Below are 12,573 nucleotides of genomic sequence, written 5' to 3'. Positions count from 1 at the left end.
CCTGAATGAGATGGTGAGACTCTGTTTCAAAAAAAAAAATAATAAAATGCCCGGCACAGTGGCTCACACCTGTAATCCCAGCACTTTGGGAGGCTGAGGCGGGTGGATCACGAGGTCAGGAGATCAAGACCATCCTGGCTAACACGGTGAAACATCGTCTCTATTAAAAATACAAAAAATTAGCTGGGCGTGGTGGCAGGCGTGCCTGTAGTCCCAGCTACTTGGGAGGCTGAGGTAGGAGAATGGCGTGAACCTGGGAGGCAGAGCTTGCAGTGAGCCGAGATCGCGCCACTGCACTCCAGCCCGGGCGACGGAGCAAGACTCCGTCTCAAAAAAAAAAAAATTAAAATAAATAAATAAATAAAATAAGATCTAAACTCCTCCCTCAAACTCCACATCCCAGTAAATTAAAAAAGAATCAGAATGAGTCATAACAGTAACGATTGCCAGTATGGGCTTTTCCAAAGTGGGTGTTGAGGAATAACGACCATCTAATTCTCAACCTGGGTGGAATCTAGACTGTTCAAGTTCACCCGGGTTCTCCCTTCCTCAGCCCTGACTGTGTCGCTCACCTCTCACAATACCAGGTTTCTCTTTCTTCACGTTTTTGGGGTAAAGTCAAGCATGCTGGACTAGGACTGGGTGGAGTGTAGCCTGCACTCGGACCCATCCGGAGGTGGCTTAGCCTCTCTCTGACTCACTTTGCGTATCTGTGAAGTGAGGATAATAGTAACTGTCCTGTGCACCCCTGGGGTCTCATGAGAGTATCATATTAGGCAGTGTCGGAGCCGGGCGCAGTGGCTCACACTTGTAATCCCAGCACTTTGGGAGGCTGAGGTGGGCAGATCACCTGAGGTCAGGAGTTTGAGACCAGCCTGGCCAAACTGGTGAAACCCCATCTCTACTAAAAATACAAAAACTTAGCTGGGTGTGGTGGCACACGCCTGTAATCTCAGCTACTCAGGAGGCTGAGGCAGGAGAATCACTTGAACCTGGGAGGTGGAGGTTGCAGTGAGCCAAGATCGCGCCATTGCACTCCAGCCTGGGCGACAAGGGTAAAACTCGGACTCAAAAAACAAACAAATTAGACAGTGTCCGTGCAAACGCACTGTAAGCTGTAAAGTGCTGTGCTCAACATGTAACCACAGTAGATCCCTGCTCCTTCCAGTGAGGTGCCTCAATGGAGGAACTTGGAAAGAAAACTTCTGTGATTGTTCCACAGGCTTTGGAGATGGGTGCCAGAATACGGCCTCTCGCTGCAAAAATGGAGGCACCTGGGATGGGCTCAAGTGCCAGTGTTCCAACCTCTATTATGGGGAGTTGTGTGAGGAGGTGGTCAGCAGCATTGACATAGGTGAGTGCAACCCCAGGCCTTCCCCCACCCCATGCCCTGGGACCCGACCTCCATACAAGCACCAGTTCCTGCCCCACCTTGATGTGAGGCCAGGAATAGGGCCTCTTCTGGGCTGTGGTGTTTTTTGTTTTGTTTTGTTTTGTTTTGTTTCCACCCAGTGCTACGAATGCTAAAGCATTACAAAATGAATAAAATAGGCCAGGCACGGTGGCTCTCGCCTGTAATTCCAGTGCTTTGGGAGCATGAGGCAGGATCACTTGAGGCCAGGAGCTTGAGACCAGCCTGGGAAACATACTGAGATCTAATTTATTTATTTAAAAAAAAAAAACAAAAACTTGACTGGGTGTGGTGGTGCATACTTGTAGTCTTAGCTGCTTGGGAGGCTGATGTGGGAGGATTGCTTGAGCCCAGGAGGTCAAGACTGCACTGAGCTATGATCTCACCACTGCACTCCAGCCTGAGCAACAGAACAATACCCTGTCAAAAAAAAGAAAGAAGGAAGGAAGGAAGGAAAAAAGAAAGAAAGAAAGAGGGAATGTGATAAAGAAAGAAAAGAAAATGAATAAAAAGGAAAGAAAAGAAAATAAAACAAGAAGGTGTATTTTGGATACAAATTTGGCACAAAATTTTACCATAAAATACAATGGAGCTCACTCCCTCCACCCAGGCTGGGGGCAGATCTTCTGAGTAGGAAACTCAGAGATGCTTTGCTCAGTAAGTCTACCCGCCTCAGGGCCACCGGAGACTATCTCTGCCCAAATGGAACTGACTGTGACAGTGACCAGTGTGAAGTTCACCGAAGAGCTAAAAAACCACTCTTCCCAGGAATTCCAGGAGTTCAATCAGACATTCACGGAACAGGTAAGTCTGGGAGAGTAAGGCCCCATGGCTACTCAGTTCCCCCCAGAGCAGAGTCCGTAGGGTAAGAAGGTAGCTGGGGGCTGTTCCCTTGTTAGATGTGCGGGAGTTCTCTCATGCCCCCATGTCCTCAGGGCTTGCCAGTGGAGGAGGGAAGAGATGAGGCCAGGTTTTACCTGGGAGCTGCAGGAGGCCCCTGGGGTGGAGCAGGTCTCTGGAAAGAAACCACTCCATTTGATGAGTTTGCTACGATGCTGCGGGACAGGATCATCCCCTGGTCCTGTGACCTCCTGATGTCCCACGGAAAGGCCCCATGGTCCCTCTGGGATGACACAGTGGCCCCTTGCCTTTCAGATGAATATTGTGTATTCTGGGATCCCTGAGTACGTCGGGGTGAACATCACAAAGCTACGGTAAGTGTCTGGGCCCGTGGGAAGAGGGTCTGTGGCGTGGAAGCAGTGGTCATAGTTATAAAGGCAATTAGAACTGTGCCCCCTGCATTACTGTGCCCAGGCAGCTATTGCAGAATACCACCGATGGGGCGGCTTAAACAACAGAAATCTATTTCCCCCAGTTCTAGGGGCTGGAGGTCTAAGATGAAGGTCTGGGTGGGTGTGGTTTCTCTGGAGGCCTCTCTCCTTGGCTTGTGGGTGGCTGCCTTCTTGCTGTGTCTTTGCATGGTCTTTCCTCTGTGCACATCTCCCTGCTGCCTGTCTCTGCATATCCAAATTTCCCCTTCTTATAAGGACACCAGTCAGACTGGATGAGGGCCTACACTAATGGCCTCATTTTAATTTACTTACCTCTTTAAAGACCCTATCTCCAAATATAGTCACATTCTGAGGTTCTGGAGGTTAGGGCTTCAATATATAAATGTAGGAGGCACCAGGTGCAGTAGCTCACACCTGTAATCCCAGCACTCTGGGAGGCCGAGGTGGAAGGATTATTTGAGGCCGGGAGCACAAGACCAGCCTGAGCAACACAGCAAGACCTTGTCTCTACAGAAAATACAAAAATTAGCAGGGCATGGTGGTATACACCTGTAGACCTAGCTACTCAGGAATCCGAGGCAGGAGGATCATGTGAGCCCAGGAGTCAGAGGCTAGAGTAAGCCAGGATCGCACCATTGCTCTCCAGCCTGGGCAGCAGAGTGAGACTCTGTCTCTAAAACAAAAAACCCAAAAACCTCAAGGATGGCCTCTTCTGTGGTTCCCATTCCTCCATCCATCTTCATCGCTGAGGCTTCCCTAAGACCTCCCGGAGACTCCCTTTGTGGAAAGTTCTCTTAGGCACAGGCTGCTGGGAGAACTCCTATAGCAGGGGGCCCAGTGCAGTGCGTAGGACAGAGCCATCACCCCAAACTGTCCTGCCCCAAATGCCTAGGACAGAGTCATCACCCCAACTGTCCTGCCCCCAGCTCTGCCTTCCCTTGGGATCAGAGAGGGTGAAGCTTGCCTGGTACAGATTCTAGAGGTAAGCACCCAATTCTGACCCCAGGACGTCTTCCCTTCCCTCTTCAGTCTTGGCAGTGTGGTGGTGGAGCATGACGTCCTCCTAAGAACCAAGTACACACCAGAATACAAGACAGTATTGGACAATGCCACCGAAGTAGTGAAAGAGAAAATCACAAAAGTGACCGCGCAGCAAATAATGATTAATGATAATTGCTCAGGTAAACTCTGGGCTTCCAGGGAGGGAAGGGAGAAGGCATCAGAGCTGGGGCATGACTTTCTTAATAGAGAGGAGGGCTGGGAGTGAGGATGGTTAATGGGTGGGTGCAAGAGTCACTGTGGGGTCCTAGAGTCCCTGGGGTTGCAGCGCAAAGAAGCCCCAGGATTGGGCCGAGAGAGTCTTTAACCTTCATCATCCTCTGGCCCATTTTTTTCCCTGGGGTAGGGGAAGGGACAAAGGCAAATGGAGAGAGTAGGAGGACATGGAGATCCAGGAATTTGTCCTGGAACCTGCAAGGCCAGACATACAAGCAGACCAGATCTTGCAGGGCGCCAGGACTAAGGGCTATAGGACAGGGGAGTCTGCTGGAAATGAGGACCCATGGGCCTCGTTACACAGGGGTTCATCTAAGTGTGTGGATCATGGCAGAAGACGGAAGAAGGAGGCATTGGGCAGGCATGGTGGCTCATGCCTGTAATCCCAGCACTTTGGGAGGCTGAGACGGGCAGATCACTTGAGGCCAGGAGTTCGAAACCATCCTGGTCAACATGGTGAAACCCCATCTCTACTGAAAATACAAAATTAGCCAGGCATGGTGGCAGGCACCTGTAGTTCTAGCTACTTGGGAGGCTGAGGCAGGAGAATCGCTTGAAACCAGGAAGCAGAGGTTGCAGTGAGCCGAGATTGCACCACTGTACTCAAGCCTGGGTGACAGAGCAATACTCCATCTCAAAAAAAAAAAAAAAAAAAAAAAAAAAAAAAAAGAAAGAAAATAAGAGAGAAAAGGGAGGCATAGGACAAAAAGGCTCAGGACACTTGGAGGGTCACTGGACGCGAGGCTGATGCTGCCCCTCTGCCGGGGCCGGATTCCCACCTCCCCATCACAGCCCACCCCCTTCTCACACACACACATGTCTCAGCTCCCTGAGGACGCAGAACAAGCGTGTATGTGTCTTGAGGGGTTTTATGTGTCTCTTTCACAGCCATGATGTGTTTCAACACCACTGGCACCCAAGTGCAAAACATTACGGTGACCCAGTACGACCCTGAAGGTAGGTGATAACACAAGGGGTCTGGGGGAAGGCTGGAGAGGTGGGGAGCCCAGGAGGAGTGGGACAGTGTCCCCCCAGCCCCCTGATCACGGCTGCTCCCTGCCCCTGCACCCCCCACCAGAGGACTGCCGGAAGACGGCCAAGGAATATGGAGACTACTTCGTAGTGGAGTACCGGGACCAGAAGCCATACTGCATCAGCCCCTGTGAGCCTCGCTTCAATGTCTCCAAGAACTGTAACTTCGGCAAGTGCCAGATGTTTCGAAGTGGACCCCGGTGCCTGTGAGTGCTCCCCCATCTCCTCCAGCCCAGCCCAGATGTCCTGGTCCTCCCCACCCCTGCAGGGCTTCACCCCAGGCATTGCCTGGAGACCAAGGTCATGGGACTAGGTCCCAGCGTCTCCTGAATGTGTCCAGCTGCAGAGGAATTGGGTTGGGGATAAGGGAAAAACATGAGTAGTTGAGCTCCAAGGCTGTGTCCAGAACAGCCTAACCATGTCCTCTCTGTGCTAAGGAGGGCTGAGGACGGTGACAACCTCCTGGGAAGGTTGTCCGACTGAGGGAACAGAGACAGAGCCTTGCTCTCTCTCCAGAGAGAGAACAAGATCCTCTGCTGGTGAAATAGAAACAGAAGGTTACACACCCATATGGGGAGTGGGGAGAAGCCCTCTAGCCCAGTCACAGAGGTAGGAAAGCAAAGAAAAACATTGTCACTTTAAACAGAACCAAAGAGAGAGAACAGCTGGAGCATCAGGTGCGGGAAGAAGCCACATGTGGGCAAAGACCTGAGTAGTTAATTTGGGAAGGCTTCCTGGAAGAGGGGGTCACAAGCTGGAAAGGGGAAGAAAGGAACAGGGCTTAGAGAGGGCATCTCAAGGCAGCAGGGAAGAAGAGCTTCAGGGGTGTAATGGGAGCTCTGGATCAGGGCTGCAGCCTGGCTTTCTAGATAGAGAGGAAGGCTGGAAGTGAGGAGGTTAATGGGTGGATGCAAGATCACTGTGGGGTCCTGGAGTCCCTGGGGGTGCAGCCCAGGGAAGACCCAGGGTTGGGCCAACCGTCCTAGGTCCTGGGTTGCAACTGGAGGCAAAATCTAAAAGCCTGGAGTGGGAATTGAGCTCATTTGAGGACCACCTCCAGGGATGCTGGTCTTCATCTCTGTTTATCCCCTCGGGGTGCCTTGCTTTATGCCCCCTGGCAATCTCTTCTTGCCTCCTCTTCATTAAACACCCACTGGGCAGGGCCCAGGTCTGAAGCTGGTGCTGACTCCGTTCTCTCTCCCCAACCTGCCGCTTCTCTCCCATTTCAGCTGCGTGACCACGGAAACTCACTGGTACAGTGGGGAGGCCTGTAACGAGGGCACCCAGAAGAGTCTGGTGTATGGCCTCGTGGGGGCAGGGGTCGTGCTGATGCTGATCATCCTGGTAGCTCTCCTGATGCTCGTTTTCCGCTCCAAGAGAGAGGTGAAACGGTGAGCGAGCCCCTACCACCTCCTCTTCCAACTCCCTCCAGCTCCTCCTCTTCCTCTGAACCCTCTGTCTCTAATCACTTCATCATCTAGGTGGGCAGTGGGGGCAGCTAAAAATGGGGATACAGCTTGTCCCTGGTCCTTATTCCTGTTCCCCAGTCCTAATGGGGTCTCTCTGATGTTTCCATCAATAGGCAAAAGTACAGATTGTCTCAGTTATACAAGTGGCAAGAAGAGGGCGGTGGACCAGCTCCTGGGACCTTCCAAAACATTGGCTTTGACATCTGCCAAGGTATTGGCCTTCCTCTCTGAACTCAGAATGGCTCAAAATGTGGAAACAGGCTGGGGGTGCGGTGGGCTCACACCTGTAATCCCAGCACTTTGAAAGGCCAAGGCAGGAGTATTACTTGAGGCCAGGAGCTCAAGATCAGCCTGGGCAACAACACAGCAAAACTCTATCTCTTAAAAAAAATAAATAAATAAAAATAAAAAAGGGAGGCTGAGGCAGGTGGACCACTTGAGGTCAGGAGTTTGAGACCAGCCTGGACCACATAGTGAAACCCTGTCTCTACTGAAAATACAAAAAAATTAGCTGGGCGTGGTGGCAGGTGCCTGTAATCCCAGCTACTTGGGAGGCTGAGGCAGGAGAATCACTTGAACCCGGGAGGCAGAGGTTGCAGTTAGCTGAGATTGTGTCATTGCACTCCAGCCTGGGCAACAAGCACGAAACTCCGTCTCAAAAAAAAAAAAAAAGAAAAAAAATTTTAAATTATCTGGGCATGGTGGCATGCACCTGGAGTCCCAACTACTCATGAGGCTGAGGCAGGAGAATTGCTTGAGCCTGGGAGATGGAGGCTGCAGTGAGCCGTGATTGTACCACTGCACTCCAGCCTGGGCAACAGAACAAGACCCTGTCAAAAAAAAAAAAAAAAAAAAAAAAAAAAGAGTACCTAGGAGGCACCTGGGAAGACCCTGAGGCTTATAGACTGAAGGGGGAAAATATTTCCCACTCCAAAATGTTTGGCTCCACAGCTAAAACCTTATTTCCATTACTGACTCCTGTGAGACCCTGGATGGGGCATAGTGAACTGAACCACTGGGGAGACACAGGTTCCTTGAGGGTGGTAGATTTCTCTAGTGCACAGATTAGTGCTCGGGAGTGGGTGAGCTCATTAGCAGGGGAGTTGTACCTCAGTAAAGAGACTAACATTAGATTTTGCTAGGTTAAATGCACATGTTAAAATTTCTAAAAATAGAGTCTTTAAATTCTAAAGAAGGAAATAGGTGGAATGAGAAATTTCTCAAAATAGTCTTTAAATTCTAAAGAAGGGGAAGATTAGAATGAGGAAAAGTCCAGTCAACCCACAAAGAGGCAGGAAAGGGAGAAAAAGAAAAAGGAGGTGAGACGCAGTGGCTCATGCTTACAGTCCCAATGCTTTGGGAGGCCGAGGCTGGAGGATCTCTTGAGGCCAGGAGTTCAAGACCAGCCTGGGCAACATAACGAGTTCAAAAAATTAAAAAAATTAGCCAGGCACAGTGGTGCATGCCTGTAATCCTAGCTATTCAGGAGGCTGAGTCAGGAGGATCACTTGAGCCCAGGAGGTCAAGGCTGCGTGAGCTATGATTGCACCACTGCACTCCAACCTGGGCAACAGAGCAAGACCCTGTCTCTAAAACAAAACAAAAAAAAATGTGGCTCATGCCTGTAATCCTAGCACTTTGGGAGGCTGAGGCTAGTGGGTCACCTGAGGTCAGACCAACCTGGCCAACATGGTAAACCCCGTCTCTACTAAAAACACAAAAATTAGCTGGACATGGTGGCATGTGCCTGTAATCCCAACCACCTGGGAGGCTGAGGCAGGAGAATCGCTGGAACCTGGGAAGTGGAGGCTGCAGTGAGCTGAAATCGCACCACTACACTCCAGCCTGGGCAACAGAGCAAGATTCCATAGAAGGAGGAGGAGGAAGGGGAAGAGGAAGAGGAGATAGGACACATAGAAAATAGAAAATAAAATGATAGGATGTAATGCAAATATATCACAAATCATAATACATATAAGTAGATTAAACTCTAGTTTAAAAAGGATTTTTTTAAAAAAAATCTAAGTATCCACTGTCGGTGGGAGGTACATGTTAAATAGAAACACAAAGGTTAGAAACAAAAGTGTAGAAAAGACAAAACAGGGTAATACTAAACAAAGTGTCTGTTGTTTTGTGTATAGCTGTACTCATTGCAGGCACATAAACTTTAAAGCAAAAAGAATTACTAGGTATAAAAATGATCAATATTAGGAAATGGCTTACTCTGTTAGACACAAGTCTAATTTGTTTGCTCTGTTAGTACAATCTCAAAATAGATAAAGCAAAAACTGACAAAGCTGCAAGAAAAAAATTAACAAATTCACCAACATGGTAAGATATTTTTAAAACGCCTCTCTTAGTAATTGACAAAAGTCAGTGAGGATTACAGAACTTTTGTACAAAATAATTAGCCTTAATACAATACAGAACACCGCATTCAACAAATAGAGGGTACACATTTATTACCTGAGTCCACAAGAAAACTTTTAAGGATGGCCATACACAGGCCATTAAAAAAGCCTCAAAAAACTTATAAAAAAGTATTTAAATCAGACGATATTATCTGACCATAATGCAAGTATGTTAGAAATCAATAACAAAAATAGTTTTGGAAAACAAAAACAAAAATCCCGTATCTTTGGAATTTTTTTTCAAGTGTCTAAATAATGTATGGATCAGATAAGAGATTATAGTGAAAGTGAGAAATTAGTGTCAAGACTTGTGGGATGCAGCTACAGCTGTACTCAGAAAATTCATAGCCTTAATATGCCTGTATTAGGGAGCTGCTGAGTCAGGTAATGTTGACAGTTTGTCACATTTTCAAGGGTTTGCAGTTTCCTAGGGGTAGAGAAAAACTGTCTCATCCTCCATCAGATGGGATTAAAGGGAGAGATGAAAGTTTGTCCTTCTAACCTCCTGTTTCCATGGTGCTTTCCATCCCTCCACAAGATGATGATTCCATCCACCTGGAGTCCATCTATAGTAATTTCCAGCCCTCCTTGAGACACATAGACCCTGAAACAAAGGTAAGAAGGGCCTGGATGGGATGCTGGCCTCCCCCAACCCTGCGACTTTCTTCTTCTCCTTTCCTACATGGTAGGACCTTCAGAAAAACAGAACCATGTTTACAGTTTATTGGTCCAGGTGATCCTCCCAGGTCCATACTGCCAGGAAACAAGCCTAACTCAGGGGAAGAATAAAAGCTAAGTAGCAAGGTAGAATCACTTTCCCTTGACCCCTGAGGCTTCAGGTTCGGAGGTTTCCTTCCCTACTCTAAGTACATCCTTGATGGCCAACTTACTTAGTTATTTTAATTTGTAAACACACATAAAAGTCAAAATAGCAGTGCAGTAAATACTTACATATTCCATCTAGCTCAACAAGGCTTAACATGCCATATGTTTCTTTCTTTGTATTGATCTATTCACTAATTTTTGCTGAATAATTTGAAAGTCAGCTGCCAACATTTTGACACTTGATCTGTAACCATTTCAGCACACACTTCCCAATACCACGATTATATCCAATACATTGATCATAACTTCACAATATCGTCTGGTACCCAATGTTTCCAATTAGCCCAAGGACATCTTTTATTACTATTTTTTTTTCTCAGATGTAGATATAACAGATTTCACTCACTGACTTCAATTATGTCTCTTTGGTCTTTTAATCTAGAATGGGCTCCTACATTTTTTAACATACTGCTTTTTTTAAGAGTCTAGGATGGTTGTCTTGAAAAATGTCTCACACTCCTGGTTTGTTTCATGGTGTCATCTAACTTGTCCCCCCCATCCTTAGTATCAGAGGTATTAGAGGTATCCTAGGATTGGAAATACTGGAGGTTGGGTCTAGAGGCTTAACTGGAATCAGATTAAACATTTTTGTTATATCATAGATAATGCTATCGCCTCACTTCAACAAGTATATAACATCAGGTTTTCCCCTCATGATTAAGGCCAAGATTGGTCACTTGGGCAAAAAGTGACCACTCCTTGATCACTGCCTTAATATGATTTAAACTAGATGGATATTTGAGGGTAGGAGAAATAACAAGTGTGAACGTCTTCAGGTGCTATGTTCCCTTGACATAGCCCTTTGGGCAAGGATGAAATCTCCAGCAAGGATAACTGTAAACCTACCTGGCGGGGAGGGGAAGGCACAATTGGTTTGTGCTAGAATCCAGGTAATGGGACAAGTTCTAAACCAACCACTTAGGCCAGGTGCGGTGGCTCATGCCTGCAATCCCAGCACTTCGTGAGGCCAAGGCAGGAAGATTGTCTGAAGTCAGGAGTTTAGGACCAGCCTGGGCAATAAAGTGAGACTCTGTTGCTATAAAAGAAATAATAATCATAGCCAGGTACAGTGGCTCACACCTGTAATCCCGGCACTTTGGGAGGTCGAAGTGGATGGATCGCTTGAGCCCAGGAGTTTGAGATCACCCTGGGCAACATAGTGAAACCTCATCTCTACAAAAAATTTAAAAATTATTCAGGTGTGGTTGTGTGCACATGTAGTCCTAGCTACTTGGGAGGCTGAGGTGGGAGGATCGCTTGAGGCCAGAAGTTACAGGCCATAGTGAGCTGTGATTGTGCCACTGCACTCCAGCCTGGATGGCAGAGTAAGACCCTGTTTCAAAAAAATAATAAAAAATAAAAATAATTTAACAGAACACTTCCTATCCCAATCCTCCTATGCTTCCAGAATCCCAAATTCCTCATGGGCTGAGCTCTCACTTGGTTTTATCTCTCTTTTCAGATCCGAATTCAGAGGCCTCAGGTAATGACGACATCATTTTAAGGCATGGAGCTGAGAAGTCTGGGAGTGAGGAGATCCCAGTCCGGCTAAGCTTGGTGGAGCATTTTCCCATTGAGAGCCTTCCATGGGAACTCAATGTTCCCATTGTAAGTACAGGAAACAAGCCCTGTACTTACCAAGGAGAAAGAGGAGAGACAGCAGTGCTGGGAGATTCTCAAATAGAAACCCGTGGAAGCTCCAATGGGCTTGTCATGATATCAGGCTAGGCTTTCCTGCTCATTTTTCAAAGACGCTCCAGATTTGAGGGTACTCTGACTGCAACATCTATGACCCCATTGATCGCCAGGATTGATTTGGTTGATCTGGCTGAGTAGGCAGGTGTCCCCGTCCTCCCTCGCTGCCCCATATGTGTCCCTCCTAAAGCTGCATGCTCAGTTGAAGAGGACGAGAGGACGACCTTCTCTGATAGAGGAGGACCATGCTTCAGTCAAAGGCATACAAGTACCTGTCTGGACTTCCCTGCTAGCACTTCCAAACAAGCTCAGAGATGTTCCTCCCCTCGTCTCCCCGGGTTCAGTACCATGGACAGCGCCCTCGACCCGCTGTTTACAACCATGACCCCTTGCACACTGGACTGCATGCACTTTACATATCACAAAATGCTCTCATAAGAATTATTGCATACCATCTTCATGAAAAACACCTGTATTTAAATATAGAGCATTTACCTTTGGTATATAAGATTGTGGGTATTTTTTAAGTTCTTATTGTTATGAGTTCTGATTTTTTCCTTAGTAAATATTATAATATATATTTGTAGTAACTAAAAATAATAAAGCAATTTTATTACAATTTTCATGGTTCCCAGATCTTTTCCTCCTGTTTCCCATAGCTCCTGTTTCTAACCTCCCAGACTCTCTCTCTCTCCTCCAGAACATAAAATCGGATGCTTTTGGGGTTGAAGACAACAAGAGAGAGATTTGCAGTGGAAAGAGGACCATTCCTTGAACTCCACTGACACCATTTGCTGGTGTCCAAGAGGCAAGGCAGACAGACAGACAGACACACACACACACACATACACATACACACGGGGGGGGGGGGGAGAGAGAGAGGCAGAGAGAGAGACAGAGAGAGAGAGACTCACTTCCTACCAAAGAAAACCAAATTTTCCAAGCTCTCCTTCTGAAAACGGGCTTTTATTTCTTTCCATGCATCTAAAGAGATAGAGACCTGGGTTCTATTTCCAGCCTTCTCGTGAATTCCTTGGGTTAAATCTGGGAAAAATCTATTTGGACTCAGTCTTGCCTTCTGCCGAATAAGGACTAGGTTATTT

The 12,573-nt window shown here is 47.4% G+C and overlaps 1 protein-coding gene across 1 annotated transcript in view; it reads left to right on the top strand.

Annotated features, from left to right (window-relative positions):
* The window catches only part of MUC17 (mucin 17, cell surface associated), a 28,250-nt gene extending 16,005 nt beyond the window's left edge, over window positions 1–12,245 (top strand). The window contains exons 4-13 of the mRNA XM_055347861.1: window positions 1,223–1,354; window positions 2,088–2,215; window positions 2,567–2,625; window positions 3,733–3,884; window positions 4,867–4,935; window positions 5,057–5,216; window positions 6,240–6,401; window positions 6,593–6,690; window positions 11,238–11,383; window positions 12,171–12,245. Coding sequence (XP_055203836.1) covers window positions 1,223–1,354; window positions 2,088–2,215; window positions 2,567–2,625; window positions 3,733–3,884; window positions 4,867–4,935; window positions 5,057–5,216; window positions 6,240–6,401; window positions 6,593–6,690; window positions 11,238–11,383; window positions 12,171–12,245 — 1,181 coding nt within the window. The remainder of the gene's footprint in view (window positions 1–1,222; window positions 1,355–2,087; window positions 2,216–2,566; window positions 2,626–3,732; window positions 3,885–4,866; window positions 4,936–5,056; window positions 5,217–6,239; window positions 6,402–6,592; window positions 6,691–11,237; window positions 11,384–12,170) is intronic.
* The last annotated feature ends 328 nt before the right edge of the window (window positions 12,246–12,573 follow it).

This window comes from Gorilla gorilla, chromosome 6 (assembly GCF_029281585.2).
Source record: "Gorilla gorilla gorilla isolate KB3781 chromosome 6, NHGRI_mGorGor1-v2.1_pri, whole genome shotgun sequence".
Classification (NCBI taxonomy): domain Eukaryota; kingdom Metazoa; phylum Chordata; class Mammalia; order Primates; family Hominidae; genus Gorilla; species Gorilla gorilla.
Note: the sequence above shows the minus strand (reverse complement) of the source record. Positions and strands in the feature narration are given on the sequence as shown.